Source organism: Podarcis muralis, chromosome 8 (genome assembly GCF_964188315.1).
Source record: "Podarcis muralis chromosome 8, rPodMur119.hap1.1, whole genome shotgun sequence".
Lineage (NCBI taxonomy): Eukaryota > Metazoa > Chordata > Lepidosauria > Squamata > Lacertidae > Podarcis > Podarcis muralis.
The window spans coordinates 30,061,582-30,079,379 of NC_135662.1; the positions used below are offsets into that span (position 1 = coordinate 30,061,582).

At 44.4% G+C, this 17,798-nt stretch overlaps 1 protein-coding gene across 2 annotated transcripts; it reads left to right on the plus strand.

The window, feature by feature from the left end:
- Positions 1-346: 346 nt before the first annotated feature.
- Positions 347-4,151, plus strand: HEY1 (hes related family bHLH transcription factor with YRPW motif 1). Of its 2 annotated transcripts, none has more exons than XM_028736636.2 (5): positions 347-573; positions 1,400-1,475; positions 1,563-1,646; positions 1,801-1,882; positions 3,305-4,151. In XM_028736636.2, the coding sequence occupies exons 1-5, from the start codon at positions 482-484 to the stop codon at positions 3,889-3,891; spliced, it is 921 nt and encodes a 306-aa protein (XP_028592469.2). In that variant the 5' UTR covers positions 347-481; the 3' UTR covers positions 3,892-4,151. The 2 variants fall into 2 exon arrangements, with proteins under 2 accessions (XP_028592469.2, XP_028592471.2); XM_028736638.2 differs by having other exon boundaries at positions 390-544.
- The last annotated feature ends 13,647 nt before the right edge of the window (positions 4,152-17,798 follow it).

A 17,798-nucleotide genomic window follows, 5' to 3' on the forward strand; every position in this document is an offset into this window, starting at 1 on the left:
CCAGCCAGTTGCACAAGCGCGGGGAGGTCGGCGTGGGCGGAGGCGGAGGAGGGAACGGGAGAGGAGCTTCGAACGCGGCCGTGTAGCAAATCCTAACGCTTCCAGCCAATGAGCGGCGGCGGGCGAGAGGGCGTGCCGTCGAGTATCTCCCTGAGTCGGCGGCCATTGGCTCAGGGCGGCGGGGGCGCAGCCAATCGGAGGCGCCAGGGCGGTATGTCGGCTGCTCGGAGTTGCCTGGAGCCGGGAGCGCTTGGCGCGCCTCCCAGGCTGCCCCTCCCCCGGGTAAGAGGCGAAGCGTGGGAACGCGATGGGGGAGACGGAGCCAGAGGGCGAGCGGCGTCGGCGGTGGGAGCAGAGGGCGCGCTGAGCTGGCACCGGGGAATCGCCGCTTGTTCGCACCAGGCGGGCAGCAGGAGCAGGAGCAGGACCTCCCCTCCCCATTCCGGACGGTTGTTTAGAGGGAGCCGGCAGCAGCAGCAGCATGAAGCGCTCGCACCCGGACTACAGCTCCTCCGATAGCGAGGAGCTGGATGAGCCCATCGAGGTGGAGAAGGAGAGCGGAGACGAGAATGGGTGAGGGTGCTGGGGGGTCGGGCCGCGGGGAGGCCGGGAGGGGTCCCCAGCACGTGGCAGAGCGGTACTTGGTCCGAGTTGGTCTGCGCCAGGTGTAGGGTTGAAGCTGTAGCTCCGGGCAGGCAAACTCCCGCTGTTGACACGCAGAGACACCCATCTCCGCGGCCGTCCCTGCTGCGGCTTCGATCCTGTGCGCACTTACACGGGAGTAAGCCCGGTCACGCTCAGCGGGAGTTAATTCAGAGTAACCATGCGCTACCGTCTCCGGTACGGCCCCTTGGTTGCCTTTTGCTAAAAAGCCGGTTCCATAATTACTGTGCACTCGATTTATTTCCTAGTGAATTTGTTGGTGCATTAAAACAAAACACACGGGGAATCGGGTGGGGCGACGGATCTCACCCTCTTGATTTGGACGCCTTTATTTTAAGGAGAGGAGGGTAGCTTCATTTGGTGGCGAAGGAAAGGCCCTCTGCACTCACTCAAGGCAACCTCGTTCTAGGTCGTCTTCTCACTTTCCGGAAGACTGCGGCTGCAACCTGACACACACTTGCCTGGTGGCACAGGGCCAGACGGCGAATCTTGGCATTGAAAACGGGAGGGAAAAGGATGGGTCTTTGCACAAATTAAACCATGCTCCATTGCCTGCTGCCCATGCTCTGCATTTGGCACTGGGTTACCTGGGATTACCCAGGCGTTTCTGTGCTACAACTATTTATGTGCCTACAGGCTTTCCAGCTGTTTCTTGTGGAAATCACTGCTCCCCAACCTCACTCCTTTTCTGTGCCTTCTCAGTATTGACGCCCGATTTCTTTCTTGCTGGTTTCAGAAACTTGAGCTCCGCTCCAGGTTCCATGTCTCCAACCACCACTTCCCAAATTCTGGCTCGGAAAAGACGCAGAGGGGTAGGTCTCTTTCTGCTGTGCTTGAAGTCCCTTCTCTTTCTGCTCTGCTTGAAGCCCCCTTGAAAAATATTCCTGCTTCCCTTTCAGATTATTGAAAAACGCCGCAGGGATCGGATCAACAATAGCTTGTCAGAGCTGAGGAGGCTGGTGCCTAGTGCTTTTGAAAAGCAGGTAATTTTGAGGCAGCCCTCTGTGTATGTGAGGGGTGGGATGCTGCAACTCGGGTGCAGTATTATTAGGCAGCAGTGTGCTATTTCTGTGTTGCCTCTTTCCCTTGGCTTGAATCCAGCTGCCTTTATACTGATCTTTGCCTTCAATTACTTAGGGATCAGCTAAACTGGAGAAAGCTGAAATCCTGCAGATGACTGTGGATCACCTGAAAATGTTGCACACAGCAGGGGGGAAAGGTAAGGTCCTTAACCTGGCATGGAAGTCAATTCTGTGTACTAATCCCAATCAGATTTTTTGAGTGTGGTTCCCTAGGTAGCCAAAGCGAAGCATCATTGTTGAGCAAGGTTTCTGGAAGTACAGAAAAGGTGGGGAAAGCCCTTAAGCTGTGTGTGTGTGGGGGGGTGTCCTCCCACAACAGCTCAGGAAGGAATGGGCATGGGATGCTGACTGACTGTTGCAGGGAGGAGTGGGCAAAGAAGGGGAATGGATTGGAGTATCCTGGAAAGAGCATGGCTAGCTGAGTGGAAGCATGTGGCACTGCAACAACTCATTGCAGGTCCCACTGTTTGTGTGTTCAAAATTCAGCCACCCTCTAGCAGCACATCTGCAGCCTGCTTACTACCTAGCAGTCTAAATGGTAAAAGCTCTACTTCAAAAGTGAGGTATGGATCTCACCTGAAGGGCAGGAGGTATTTGTGTTTGGCAAGCACAATTTTGTGTTCGTTTGCTAACTTCAGTGGAAAGTACAGCCAATTAAGTTTGTGAAGGATCTGGCTGTGCATGATTTCCCTTTGGCTGGAGGAATCTTCAGCTAATTCCTGTGTGCCAAAGGCACTGGATCTCATGTACGTGTCACTGTCTCAGCCATTTAGTATTTTTCATTTTGTTCTAGTATCTTAAAGGCTGTTGGTAGCCGAGCTGCTAAGATTATAATCCGTGAGCCACATTGAAGGCTCCTGATGGGCCAAAAGACAGGACATACATTTAACAAAATGGTAAAAGAGGTATGAAAGAAGAGAGCAGCATGTGTGCATATATATCTATATAGTAGTCATTCCAAATGTTTAATATGCTGTTATTAAGCTTGCAATAAACTATATACTGATGGATAGTAGCAGCAAATCTTGGACTGTACTTCAGAACTGCAGAACAATCCCATAAAAAAACCCTGGAGTTTGTGCTTTAGACTATCTTGATTGATTGTGGACTTTTAACTGGCGCTTAGACTCTTTGCTGAGAACATCACAAATGCTTATTGGCTGTTTTGAGGTTGGGTCTGTGTGGACTTGGAGCAGATCACTGAATTCCAGATCCTGTTCTCATTCATGAGATTTGGCTTCTCGAAATAACCAGCTTTGCACCTCTATGCTGCCTTGGGTTCCACGGTGGAAGAAAGGTGGAATATAAAATAAAATAAAAATTATGGGCACTGTCACAATGAGACGTGAAGTGTGCTTGCCAGACACTTCGCTTCATGACGGTCTGATCAATATTTCTATTGCTCATGGGTTTCTATAAAGTGAATGTGGAGTAGCACATCTTTAGTGGGGGATGCCCTGGAGAAAACCCATCTTTTTGAGAGAGATGGCCGCAAATGAGGAATGGAAATTGCTGCCCATGCTTAAGACATCACTCTTCCTTCTCTTCCTTTCTTCTAGGCTACTTTGATGCTCACGCTCTTGCTATGGACTATCGAAGTCTGGGCTTCCGAGAGTGTTTGGCTGAAGTTGCCCGCTACCTGAGCATCATCGAAGGTCTGGACACTTCTGATCCTCTCCGTGTCCGCCTTGTGTCTCACCTGAATAATTACGCCTCTCAGAGGGAAGCCGCAAGCAGTTCCCATACAGGGCTTGGACACATCCCTTGGGGCAGTGCCTTTGGACATCATCCCCACATCTCCCACCCACTACTGCTGCCTCAGAACGGGCATACTACTACGAGCGGCAGCGCAACTTCCACAGAAGGTCATCATCACCACAGCAGAAGTGGGGCTCCCCATGCTGAATCATCTTCACTGAGAGCGCCCCCTAATGGCAGCATTGGACCAGTGCTTCCCGTGGTCACTTCAGCTTCTAAACTCTCTCCTCCCTTGCTGTCTTCCATGGCTTCCCTGTCTGCATTCCCCTTTTCTTTTGGTTCGTTCCACCTGTTGTCCCCCAATGCTCTCAGCCCGTCTACACCGGCACAGTCGGCCGGCCTTGGCAAACCTTACAGACCATGGGGAACGGAGATTGGTGCATTTTAAGAACTAGCAGGGTGGTGAAGGGGTGCGTTGTCTGTAAAATAGCCAGCTGAGCTGGGGCCTCTAAACTCCTTTTAACAGTTTTGTTATCAAAGGTACAGTTCCAGTTTTAACAGAGTTTGTACAAAGAAAATGTTTCTCCCTACCCTGCTTTCTATTAGCAGATTTTTAAAAAGCAGCAGTTGCCAGAAGTTTATCCATTTTTTTGGTAAAATCTTCATAGATGTTAATTTAAAAATGATAATAAAATAGAATTTTGCTGACTCGTTCGTTTTCTTAGTGGCATTTCTCAAATGATCCTGTTTGTCTGAAAACACTGGATCTTTTTTTTAAAGAGTAGAATTTTCGTCTTTCTCTCTCTCCCCCCCCCCCCCCGCAACAGAGCCTTAACTCACATTTTTGTTTGGTTGTGGGGGTTTTGTGATACCGAGGTGTTTTTCAAGGGAGAAATTGTTTGTAAACTATGTTTTGACTTTTGTATTTCCGAGCAAAAGCGTTGACAAATCAGATGGACCAGCTTTATCTCAGATGTTGGTGGTGGACCTGCGGGCCTCTGAAGCTCCCATCAGCCCCAGCCAGCATGGCTCATAGGTGTCAACGTTTCCCTTTTTTAAAGGGAAATTCCCTTATTCTGAATAGGATTCCTCGCAAGAAAAGGGAAAAGTTGACAGCTATGGCATGGCTAATGTTCAGGGGATGATAGGAGCTCTAGTATAACAACACCTTGAGGGACACTGGTTCTCCATCAGTATTCTAAGAAGAATAGAATCTTTCTGTGACTAGTGCAGTGCTTCAGTCTGCCTTGCAAGTTTATCCTGCTCCCCAATACCTATATTTATCCCCATTACAGAATCACTGTTTTGTTTCTTGTGCCAAATTTTGTTGCAGTTTTCTTCCATTGGGGCAAACAACACTAAAAAGTTGCAGGTCAAATCCTTATTCTAGAAGCTTTACCACTGCAACTAAGTTCAACCAACTTTGTCCAGCTCCAATCCATTGGATGCTTTTTGTTTTGCTTTTTAAGATGGAGGGATTATGAACATTAGAGCTTTGGGGATAGATTGTGCTGGGTTTGGGGATGTGGGGACAGAGACCATCGCCTGCCATGTTGCTGGAACGTAGGATGTGTCTTCAGCTCAAAGTTCCTGCAAGCAGATGTGCCAAGTTCCAATCCAAAGAACAGGAGTTGCATCTAAATTAAGTTGGCTGCACTTGGGTTTCATTCAGTGGGACTTGACGTGAGTCATGATGACTAAGAGTTGTGTCCAACTTTATTCTGTTCAGATTAGACCCACTGAAATGAGTCGTGTCCATAAATTTCACTGGTTCTATTCTGAGGATGACTAATGGTGGACACTACCCAATAGTCTGCCTTGCCTTTCTTGACTGGACATGGAAATAGTCTAGTTTCTGCCTGCAGGTATGGGATAGCTGGATGGACAAGGGGCAGAATAGGTAGGGAAAGCCACAGTTCCTTGTCCCATGCTTTATTGGTGTGTTTGAAGGTTGCAATCTGGTAGACATCCATCACACACTTAGCTGTATCCCATAAAAAGCTGTAATGTTGTGGTCATAACTGTGATTGGAAAACATGGCCGCTGACATAGAATCTAATAGTTCCTTTGAGAACTTGAACAAACTTGTTTTTTTTTTAAGCAAGCTTCAGCATTAAAAACCCCCAAAACAATTGCATAAAGAGCTGCTATCCAGTACATAGAAACTTGAAGGCTTTATATGGCCTTCCATTAGTTGAGAAGTGAAAATTTGGTCCAGTACAAGTTTTAGTTGCCTCCCAATGCTCTTCATTAATGTTTCTTGAGCCTGCCTTTCTATTGTTACATAATGTTCTGTTCAGAGCAAGCAAAACTGGAGAAAACGAAAGTGATTCTTCTATGTTTAAAAATACAACCAAAATTAAGATACTGAATCATAGTTTGGTTTGTCTAAATCTGCATACTTTATCCTTCTCGTATGATTGTAGTTTTCACATCACAGAATGTGGGATTTTGTAGTACAGTGATCCTGCATCCCAGGGCAAAAACCAGGTGAGCAGCAGCTATGGATAGCCACAAAATCGATTGCTGTGATGTATATACATACTGTGCAGAAAGGTAGTCACTGCATTTTTGTAGGGTTTAAAATGAATTCAAGAGGGTAATCTGAAGAGGATCCCTATCTATTCTCAACAGGCTTGTTCCTTTAAATGACTATTCTAAAGAGGGTTCCACCAAATTGGATTTGATCACTTTTGTATTTGCATTGTGCCTAAATAAAAGAATTGAGAACAAAAAAAAAAAGTTGACTGGCAAGTTTGTCTAGCTACATGAGAGAAAAAGGGTGTTTTAAACAGATTATGGTATAATTACCTTTGTGTGTGTTGCTTTAAGTGTACCATTCAGTGCATCTTCTGTTTTACTGTTCTGTTTTCTAATTTTGGGCCATGAAGTGATATTTCAAGACATTGTTCATGAAGCGGACGTTAAAAATAACTGAAAATTTGATAGTTCATTTCTGTAATAGAAGAAGAGAGCACTGTTCACGTGTTCAGTGTTGGGTGGGATGTAAGAGACAGAAAATCTGGTTTGAGCCTACTGCCCCAGCTTTACTTATTATTCTGAAGGTTTTAACAAACCCTGTATAGGTACAGCTGATTGCGCATAAACCTTGTGTGCTGAATTGGAGACCTTGCCTTTTGCAACTTGTACATGGGGAAGCTTTGTTCCAGGGGTGGACAGATGTTTCATGTTGAGGACTGCATTCCTTTTGGTTGTAGCATCTCTTGGGGCCCACCTGCCAGGGATAGGCAGGTCTAGTTGGTGGGTGGCATTGAAACCCAACATGAACAAGGCTACTTTCCTTATTGGTGTTCTGAAACCTTCTGGTCTTCCATGATTTATGTTCGGCATTTCCCCCGCAAACTGTCCCCCTTCTCCCACCCCCAAAGTGGCACAAAGAAATTAAATAAACATGGTTGTGTCATTGCAAGTATGTGATATGAGCTCCACAGGTTGGATTTCTGCTAATTGTATAGTTACTTAAGGCAGCACCTGCATGTTTAGGAAATGAGATGACAATCTACCGTATTTTTCGCTCTATAACACGCAGATTTTTTCTCCTGAAAAGGAAGTGGAAATGTCTGTGCGTGTTATGGAGCGAATGTGTGGTCCCTGGAGCCGAAAAATCAGACAAAAATCAAATCAGGCTTCACGATTGCTGAAACGGAACAAAGAGCAGGGAAAGCCCCTCCCCTCCAGGCAAGCAGAGGGGAAAAGAGGAAGTGGTTGCTTTCCTGCATTCTGCCTCAGGGTCTTACTGCCCACCCGCTCTGTTTCGTTGCTGTGTTTGCTGAAACGGAACAAAGAGCAGGGAAAGCCCCTCCCCTCCAGGCAAGCAGAGTGTCTGCTTTCCTCTCTGTGCTCCGGAGGGAACAATGTTTGTGAAGGGAAGAGAGATTACAGGTTCAGTTTAAAATTCTGATTTGACTTCCTGCTTTTTGTTTTTGGGGACACACAGCATTCAAATATGCTTTCTTCAATTTAAAAGGATGAAATCCTTAAACAGTGTTTTGCCTGCAAATTCATGCGATCTGGAAGATTACAGTGTCTGTACCTCTTAAGGGATGGCAAAGCTTAGGTTTCGCTGCTAAATAGTTCTTAATGCAGTTAAAATGCTTTCTTCTGTCAAGGCAATTAAAAAAAAAAAAATATCAGGCAGCCGGAAAACATGCAGATGGGAGGGAGAGAGAGAGAGAGAGAGAGAGAGAGAGAGAGAGAGTGCTAGCTGGCTTGGGTGGGTGGGTGGGTGGGAACTTTTGACTTCCTTTCCTCACGTTATAGCCCTCTCCTGCATTCTTAGCCTTCTGTGTTTTTCCTTCCCTCCCCACTTAAAATGTGGTTACAAAGCATGGATCCACATGGATCCTCAGGATCTTTGCATTGGGTCAGCCAAAATTCACCATCAGAGCACATAGCATGTCCATGGCTACAGCCTGCCCCCCAAAAATCACGCACCCACTGTTGCCTGGGGCTGCAATGGTGCAAAAACGTGGTTACAAAGCATGGATCCACATGGATCCTCAGGATCTTTGCATTGGGTCAGCCAAAATTCACCATCAGAGCACATAGCATGTCCATGGCTACAGCCTGCCCCCCAAAAATCACGCACCCACTGTTGCCTGGGGCTGCAATGGTGCAAAACGTGGTTACAAAGCATGGATCCACAGGGATTCTCAGGATTTTTGCATTGGGTCACCCCAAATTCACCATCAGATCACATGTCTGTGGCCACAGCATGAAGCACAAAAATGATACGTCCACTGTTTCATTCAGAATATTTTTTCCCTTGTTTTCCTCCTCTAAAAACGATGTGCGTGTTATGGTCAGGTGCGTGTTATAGAGCGAAAAATACGGTAATTCTACAGGAACATAGAAGGGAGATTCCCCAAATTGCTCAATGTTGCCTTGGTTCACTGAATACTATGGCACAGGGTGTGTGGGTGTACCTAGAATAGGGTTGTTTGGCTCCACACCAGACGGCATTGCCAATGGCTGAGCATGATAGATGCTTTAGTCAAACAATATCTGGAGGGCCACAGGTTCCCCACTCCTGAAAATTATAAAAAAAAAATATTTTAAAATTATTTTTAAAAATTTCATATTAAGTAAGGCTGCCAGTTATCTATTACAATGGAATGGTGCCAATTGGCAGAAGATTGGTGTGCACCTGGTTGCTTTAAGTAGCATGTCAATCCAGCAATATAATTTGTCTTGCTTACCTGCCTGCAACGATCTTTGTAGGTTGGCTTTTCCCAACGTAGTGCCTTCTAGATACTCAGCTACTAGCTTTTATTAGCCACAGGCACCATGGCAGATGGTTGGAGATGATGGGAGATCCCAAAAGATGGAGGTTGGAGAAGGCAGACCAAGTGCTTCTGTATCATAATTGTGAAGGGAAAGTTTTGTGCTTTGGGAAGAGTCTACTTTACATACATTCGATTATCACTGTATTTCTTGTATTTCACTTTCCTTGCACCTCACAGCTAACATGACTCTCTCTACATCCATGTGTTTTATCTACTTCAAAACTCAGGAAAACTTTCCATCTCAGGAATTAGAATCTAGTCCATAACAGCATGGACTGTAATAAATTGGTCTTTTACGAGGCTACACAACTCTGCATTTTTTGAACAAGTAGGAATGCCCTCTTTAACATAAGACATATTCATTTCATTCTATGCCTGAATTGATTCCCAAAACATTTAAAAGCAATTTAATAATAAAAATAACAATGAAAATACTTACAATGATTTCACATATAAAAACAAATTCAGATCCAGTACACATACAGACACAGAATGAGATAAAAACAACCCCCCCTTTTTTTTGCTTGTTGGAAAATGAAGGTCTTCAACAGGTCGGGGATGCAATGGGTGGTGGTGTGGGGAGAGTATCAAAGGGTTAGGTGCTGCCATGAAAAGACCTGATTTCATCTTGCAGAGCAGACTTCCTGATAAGATGGTCTCCGCATCTGCAGATAATGGCAACATTATTGTGGGAAACAAAAGCTCATAAACTATGACACTTTCCCCCATTATAAACCGAATCCCTATTTAAGTCTTATTGCTCTTACACCCAGAAAATGTTGGAGGAAAGGTTACATTATTGCAAATTAAATAAAATTAGAAGATCTACAAAATAACCATTTGAAGTTGAAGTTCGCTCAGGAGCTGTGGGGCAAACCCCCCCCCCCCACCTCTGGGCATGTTTATACACACATTTTGTAACTCCCCAGCCAAGGAATAGGATATAAACTTTCCTCCTTACTAGATGAGCCCTGGGGGGTATGAGCTGTAAACATGCTCCAGGCTTGCATCCCTGGCCTAGAAGGGACAGGACCCCCAAAGCCATGTGCTTTGGGTGGTAACTTCTGAGTGTCCTCTATCCAAAAATGCCTCAGGGTACAGTCGACTGTTATCATAACCTCCTTCACTAGCCAGCACAGAATGCAAAACAGGCCAGAACAACCAAGCCAACTGCAGCCCTACAGTATTAAACAGGCAAAATACAGGAGTCCGGGGTGCCAATCAGGGGTTCACTCCAAAATTCCTACTCAGGAATTAAAGCTCACAGTTTAAAAGAGGGTGGGAGGTTGCTCTGTGAAGACAAAGAGGAAGAAGGGTGGATGGATGGAGCATAAATACCCTCTACTGGAAAGTCCTAACTGGGCATTCCAGTCCGAGGGCCCCTACAACTCATTCCAACTTGAGTCACTTCCAAGATGAGGAGGGTGCCATTCATTATTCCCATTCTCACCAGTTGATGAAGGCCACATTTAACGAACCCGAATGCTGGGTGCATAGATGCACTTTGCAATGTCTATAGTTTACAGTATTGTACACACACAAGTGCGATAGAAAGGGAATGTAATCTGGACACAAAAGCTGTTGAGCTTTTCTTGGCAAAGTTTTTGAGCTATTTTTAAGGAAAATCACCAAAAATGACACTGCTGACAGGGGTTGCCATATGTCTGGATTTTCCCTGACATTTTTGCAATTTCCACCCGGGCACTGCTTCCAACTGCAGTATTCCGGCTATGTCCAGGAAATTTCGGACGCATGGCAGCCCAATGTACCCAGCATTATGATGACATGTTAAAAATAGCAGTTCTCTATATTGCTTTGCAAGGAACACATCCATTAAGTTGAACAATGTCCCTTGCATCATATCGATGCCTCGCTGTCTGTAGTTTCCCCCTTTGAATTTTATTTGAGCATTATTGCATCGTTTTTTAAAAGGAAGCTATAAACAACAAGGGGAAATCCTGTACTAGTACTGAATGGTCCTTATTGAAAAGGGGCTTCCTTTCTGGAGGGAAGTGTATGTAGTCAGCATAGCACTCCATGAAACAGATGGATTATTATAGCAAGGAGATAGTATTTTATTGAGAGGGAGAGAAAGAGAGAAAACTGCTATTATCCTATACAAGAAAAACAAAACTTTTAAACTGGAAGTGCTTCTGTCTCATCTCTGTGCTCCCTCCAGATGTTTTGGATGATATCTTGGGTGGGGCTGATGTTGATCATAATGATCACATAACGTTATGCACATTTTAGGAACATAAGCATTGCAAAATACATCATTGTAAATGCCCTGGACTCTAAAAAAAAAAGTTTGAACATTAATTGCCAGAAGCAGAACTCTGAAGCATATTGGCCATCATCAAGGCACAAATCCATAATTGTTTAACATTAAAATGAGAAGAAGACTTAAGAGCCCCATTCATGTACTTGTGTGTGTGTGTAAGGCCAGGGGGGTAAATGTGGTCCTCCAAGCCTCTCTGTCTGGTCCTTGATACTGGAATTTCCAATGAATGAAAGAGGAAGTACAACACTGACATATTGTTTGCAATGTGTTTTAGCCGTGGTTCAAAGTCACTGCTTGCCTGACACACTCAAAAGATAATTGTTTCACCACAGGCCCCATTTGCAACTCAATCCACATTTGCTGTGCAACTGCTCCACAGACTTTTGACCTCGCTCTGGCTAATGCGGTATATACACGGCTTGAATTGCAAAGGAATGTCTATGGCAATGCAATCACACAAGCACCTCATTACCTCTTGAGCTCAGGTCCGGTCTACTCAATTCGCAGGCTAGCCAGACCACTTTGGTTGCATGAATGGACTCCTGGAAAACCCTATGCAGAATGCTAAGCTCATTTCCCAACAATAAAATATATTGCCTGTCCGTTTAAAACAGAAACAAACCAACAACAAAAAGATCCAACCTTGGCAAACAAATGTCAGTGTAATCAAGGTTTGCACAGTTCAACTTTTCTTTTTTCTTTCTTCCTGGGAAATCCTTAAATGCTTCTGCAGCTCTTTTGTTTGGTAAAGGAGGATTCTCTCCCACCCACGCTTGAAACTGACACAAAACATCGATATTCCATTTCACAAGAATGATTGGCTTCTGTACGGTTTCTTGTGTGTGACTTGAACAGGTTTTTAGCAGCGGTGTGGTTTTAAAAAGTCTCACATGCTTTCATGATGTATGAGCAGTTAAAATTAAAGCAAAGTGTTGCCTTGCTACATCTGTTGCCTTATTACATGCGATATTCCCAGTGAGCTGATCTGCTTCAGTGTTGAGGTTGATCGACTTGGATTCTTAACACTGACTATAATATGGAAGGATAAATGGAAACACAGAGCAAAAGTTCCATATTTTGTACACCACCAGTGCTTTTCTTCTAGAAAAAAAGGGTGCCAGCACCGTGCAACCCTGAGTACCCCCAGAAAATGAACACCTGCCTTTGCTTCTCTCTCTCTCTCTCTCTCTCTCTCTCTCTCTCTCTCTCTCTCTCTCTGCCATTAAGCCCCTCTTGTCCCACAAGTGTCTCAAAGAAAAAAAGCCCCTTCTGAAAGGCTGATTGCTCTTTCGAGTGCCTACGAACAAATGCTGTTTTACCACCACTAAACAGGTCATGGGCCTTGACTAGTATCACAAACACTAGCCTTGTACAATAGGTAATCCTTATTGGTTCAATAGTTTCATTGGTTATGTGGGCCTGAAGTTGTGCTCCCAAGGCAAGGGTGCAGCGGCGGCAGCAGTAGTGGGGATTCTCAGGCTGTAGCTGCATTTTTACAGCACATGAGGAATGGGTCTCCTAGCTCCACCACTGGCTACGGTTTCTGTCCCCTCATCTTGCTGGTTCCTCATGATAGCTAGGACCCAACCTTTTGGCATCACATACTGGGAGCCAAGCCTCTTGAGGCACTCATCTGTCATGAAGTGTGAATAGCTCATATGAACCTACTGGAGCCCAAAGATCACCATCAGAAGCCTTGGTCTCTGGTCTATTACAGTGGTACCTCAGGTTAAGTACTTAATTCGTTCCAGAGGTCCGTTCTTAACCTGAAACTGTTCTTAACCTGAAGCACCACTTTAGCTAATGGGGCCTCCTGCTGCTGCCGCGCCGCCGGAGAACAATTTCTGTTCTCATCCTGAAGCAAAGTTCTTAACCTGAAACACTATTTCTGGGTTAGCGGAGTCTGTAACCTGAAGCGTATGTAACCCGAGGTACCACTGTACTAACTAGTGAAGATCAAACTGATGGAAACTTTGCATTAGTGGCCCTACAGCTGTGGAATTATTATTATTATTATTATTATTATTATTATTATTATTATTATTATTTTGTAATAACTGCCCTATATACTGCAGGTCTCAGGGCAGTTCGCAGAATAAGATCACAATATAAAAACACAAAATACAAAATCAAAATGAAAACAAAAACAACCCAATAACGCCGCCCCCCCCATTTTAAAAGGACATTGGATGTGCGTCAGCCAAAGGCCTGGTTAAAGAGGAGCATCTTTGCTTGGCAAATTCCCTCACTGGAAAGCTCTATCAAGTCCCTCTCCCCTTTATCAATCAATCCATCCATCCATCTATCCATCATTTCATTGGTATGCCTCCTTTCCAAAGTTAAAGCCATGCTTAAGGTGCCTTACAACTGGGGCTGGGCGATAAATTGTCTGAAACCAGTATGGTTCTCACATTGTTTGCTTGGTGATGAAAGGGATGGAAAAAGTAAGAGGATGTTCCCAGGCAAGTAGGAGAAAATATGTAGCTCCGCCCTCCTCCTGTCAGCTCACGGTAGGAGTGTCTCTCACAGAGTTTTCTCTCCGCAAAGTTTGAGCTGCATGCTCAGACTACATTTAAGCTAGACCTAAATATGTCTTTGTAACTGAATTAACATTTTAAGCCTGTCTGAACAAAGCTGCTGTATCTGTTACTCTTCAACAAGTATTCTGAGTGAGAAAAGGTTTTTTTTTAACCTTTTACAAGACTGTTTGTCTAATTGTTATTTTAAGGGGGAAATACCAGGAGAATTGGATGCGGGTGGCACTGTAGTTTAAACCACTGTGCTGCTTGGGCTTGCTGATCAGAAGGTTGGCGGTTCGAGGCCCTGTGACGCAGTGAGCTCCTGTTGCTCTGTCCCAGCTCCTGCCAACCTAGCAGTTCAAAAGCACGTAGTGCAAGTAGATAAATAGGTACCGCTCCAGCGGGAAGGTAAACGGTGTTTCTCTGTGCTGCTCTGGCTTCGCCAGAAGCGGCTTAGTCATGCTGGCCACAGAAGAACTGTCTGTGGAAGTGGACAAACGCTGGCTCCCTTGGCTTGTAAAGCGAGATGAGTGTCACAACCCCAGAGTCGTTCGCGACTGGACTTAAATGTCAGGGGTCCCTTTAGCTTTTTTACCAGGAGAATACCAGTCTGCCTTAAAGCATTGGTTTAAACTAAAAAGCTAAGCTTCCTTTTAAGCTGCAAAGAGATGACACTCTGCTGAACTCACAAACATGAGGAAGGAAGGTTAATAAATATATCCTCTCCTAGCATCTATTCACATCTTGACAAAGAGGTGGAATGTAAAGGATCACAGCTCCAGGACTCTGCTTCAGAGCAGAAGCAAGGGCATTGTCTGTCGAAGCACCTGGGTAACTGATGCACTCTCTTTGTTTTGGCAGATGAATGAGATAATAATGAGGTGCTCAAGCTTGTTGATTTAATTTGTAATATTTATATATATGGAAGTTGTAGAATAAGGCTGGGTACTTACTTCCTTTTCTTTGCTGGGGTTCATAGTTCATGTTAGCAGCTTAAATGGTATGATTTCCTTGTAACACTGATTGCAAATCAAAAGTTAGAAGGTGGATTTCAGCTGGCTGAAGATATTTTATTAAAACTCCATGTCTGTTACAAGCTGAGCTGAGTTCAGTGGATCTGACTTCCAGGAGTGTACTAGTTGCTGGCTATTGTATATCTGGTAAGGCTGATCGGTGTAGTGTGTTCTTTCCACTTGTGTGAATATTGGATCGTTGCTGAGGAAAAAACCCTTCTCAGATGAACTGAGGATCACTGAAGAGAGAGCCTAGACATGGTAATTATGTTCACCAGTCATAGGTTTAGGAACTATATTATTATTATTATTATTATTATTATTATTATTATTATTATTATTCTTGAGAAATCTGTGTTTTCTTTTCATAACTAGTTGTTAGAACAAGTGGGAAAGTAGCTTATTAAAGCAAGTGCTAAAATGACTGGCTTTTTCTTCCATTCCTTTTCTTCTTTCAAAGCCTTTCGAATATGAGAAAAGAGCAGCAGCGATGAATAGAAAATGAGCAAACAGATATAAAAATGGTGCTGGTGGTGGTGAAGAAGGGATGAAATGCATTTCTGGCAAAACAAATAACGGTGCAAAGGAAGATCGATATAGACGGTGATAAATTATTACAGCAAGATAATAGCAAGGTGTCTATTATTATTAAGAATTAGCTAGAGATATGTGATGGAAGCAAAACAAGCTGGTGTACTTGTGAGTGTTTTTGCATGCGAGAACACAATTATCTGAAGCTCAGAAGAAAAGGCATTTCTAACAGCATGTTTCTTAACGCAGTCTGCTCCAACAAGACCTTGCATGTTGAGGAGCCAGCATATTATTGAGATGGGTCTGACAACATATGGCAAAATGGGTGTGTGTATTTGTAGGGAAGAAGCATTGCAGGAGCAGCTGTCCAGAACAGATGTCTTCTCCTTCCAGTGGATGGGCCCAGCCCATATCTGAGATGTAACTCGGCTTGACAACAAATCTAAACAGGGAAGCAGCTCTTGCAAACAGCCGTCCGGTTGACTTTGTTAAGACGATTCACATCAGACGTGAATGCGAGCTGATCTGTCACTTGACTTGCAGTAGCTCCTCCCAGTTCCAGCTCGCTCAGTGCTCTTGCCATTGTCTCAAGCTAACATCACCTAAAGGAGACGTTCTCCAGAGTGGTGTGTGACAGGATGATGCACAGCCCCAGCACGTTGCCGCTAGGTAGGTCGGCAAGCGTGCGCTGAACACAAAGTTCAAAGAGCCGGAGCGCTGTGTCTTATTGTGGTTCTGGTCTCTGCGGAGGGCTATGAGTGGCAGGTTTATTCGAGTGCTGCTAGAGCTTTCTGTGCAACTACATGAGCAATTGTTGTGATTCAATTGCAGGGTATATTGGTACGCCTGCTTTTGAACACGTTGGTGGGGAGATGGGCAGAGCAGATCAGCCCGTGTGGGTAACATTCAACAGATCAACGTTGATCTGTATGTAATTTACTTTTAGATGCATGGCGACATTCCTGTTCTGAAAGCACAGGCTAGGTGATCTAGCTTCATTTTATGCCTTTCATCAGACTATTCGTGTGTTCTGCTGAATGCGCTCAGAATCCTCCATGTGATTGAGGATTCTAAACACAAATTGGTTGGACCCATTGAAATGCTCCCTTCAGACTTTCCCACTCGATGTATGAAGGTCTTAGGATGAAGGGATGGTGAAGGTGGAGATGAGGCCAGTGTGTGCAGCCCTATATCCTCCTCTGTGAGTTCCTGTCAAATGCCTGAATGGGGCTATTCTTTAGAAAGGTTCTAGTCCTGTGTAGCATAGAGCAACATTTTGGCCAAAAATGCAAATGCATTCTAATTTGGCCATTCATAGATATATAGATGGACTATTCCGACCTTGAAAGATTTCACATAGGGAATGTTCAGTGCTCGTAGTGTATTGTTATTACTGTTTACCAGAAAAAGACTCACCTCAGAGAGAGAGAGAGAGAGAGAGAGAGAGAGAGAGAGAGAGAGAGAGAGACTGAGAATGAGAAGCTCAGGGCTTCTTGAACGCGCTTTGGGGCTGCTGCTAATGTTATTGTTATGCATTCTTCCTTTTTAACAGCTAGGAACTTCCAAAACAGCACTTACAAGGCTTAGTTTCCATTGAATGAGAGAGCTGTGGAGACTAGGGTGACATACACATGGTGCCTTTAGAGCACATTCAAAACACATACTCACCTTGCTTCGCCGCAATGAATTAGTTAAGGGCTGCTGGGAATTGTAATTCTGTGAGGTGCAAACTATAGTGCTGAGGATTATTTGAGGGAAAGAATGTGTTTTGTATGTGGGCATGCATTTTTAAAAATAATATTTGCGTTGTTTACAAATATCCAGGCAGAGCACATACACTCCTCTGTGCAGACTGCAAAACTGATAATCCTTCATCACCATTAAAGGACAACTTCACCCCAAGAATGACACAGCTTTGGCCAATTCACAGCTCCCTCTGCCTGATTTTCCTTAAAAAGCAATTTCTTCATATTTAATGATCCTATATTGCCCTCTGGTGATAAACTAGGATTTTACATGTTCCTCAGAAATGTAATGTGAAATCAGATGAGGCCCTGGTGTGTGTGGGGGTGTGTTTTAAGAAAAGACTACAGCATTAATAGGACTTATGATCTGCAAATATAAGTGTTTGTTTGTTGGTTGGTTGTTTGTTTGGGATGTTTGAATTGCCTCTTACAGGTTTTCTGGAAGATGCTCAGGGATAAATTGATGTAGAAGAAGAGAGATCCACAGTTGTGACTTATCTCTGGGAAATCTGCATCATATATGCGTCTGATATTATATCTTGCAAAAATAATAATATGGATTTATCAGTTGCCAACAGATGAGGTAATGAAGAGAGTCCAGGCCACTGAAAACACTGCAGCTCTCACTGTTTCTCTCTTAGCTTTAACAGAGAATTTTTGTGTGGTATTTGTTCCAATGCTCACTCTTCCCTCCCTCCCACTCTGTATGTGGAGCTGGGATGTGTGGAGAAAATAATACATCCTGCTGTTCTATGCCCTTTTAGGTGCTTCTGTGTTTCTTTGTTTACATTTCTGAAATACAGGTGACTCCCCACTTACTTGGGGGTTATGTTCTGGCCCCCTGCTCACATAAATGAAATGCACTTAAGTGGGGAGTGCCTTCAGCTCATGGGGAGCCTGTACCCAGAGCCCAAAGGAGACGTCCCCTTTGGCCTCTAGGAAGGGTCTCCTCACATGCCG

Coding starts and splice junctions, on each gene's coding strand:
- HEY1 (XM_028736636.2), top strand. CDS start 482: ATGAAGCGCTCGCACCCGGACTACAGCTCCTCCGATAGCGAGGAGCTG. Junction 574..1,399: donor GAGAGCGGAGACGAGAATGG/GTGAGGGTGCTG, acceptor TGCTGGTTTCAG/AAACTTGAGCTCCGCTCCAG. Junction 1,476..1,562: donor CTCGGAAAAGACGCAGAGGG/GTAGGTCTCTTT, acceptor CTTCCCTTTCAG/ATTATTGAAAAACGCCGCAG.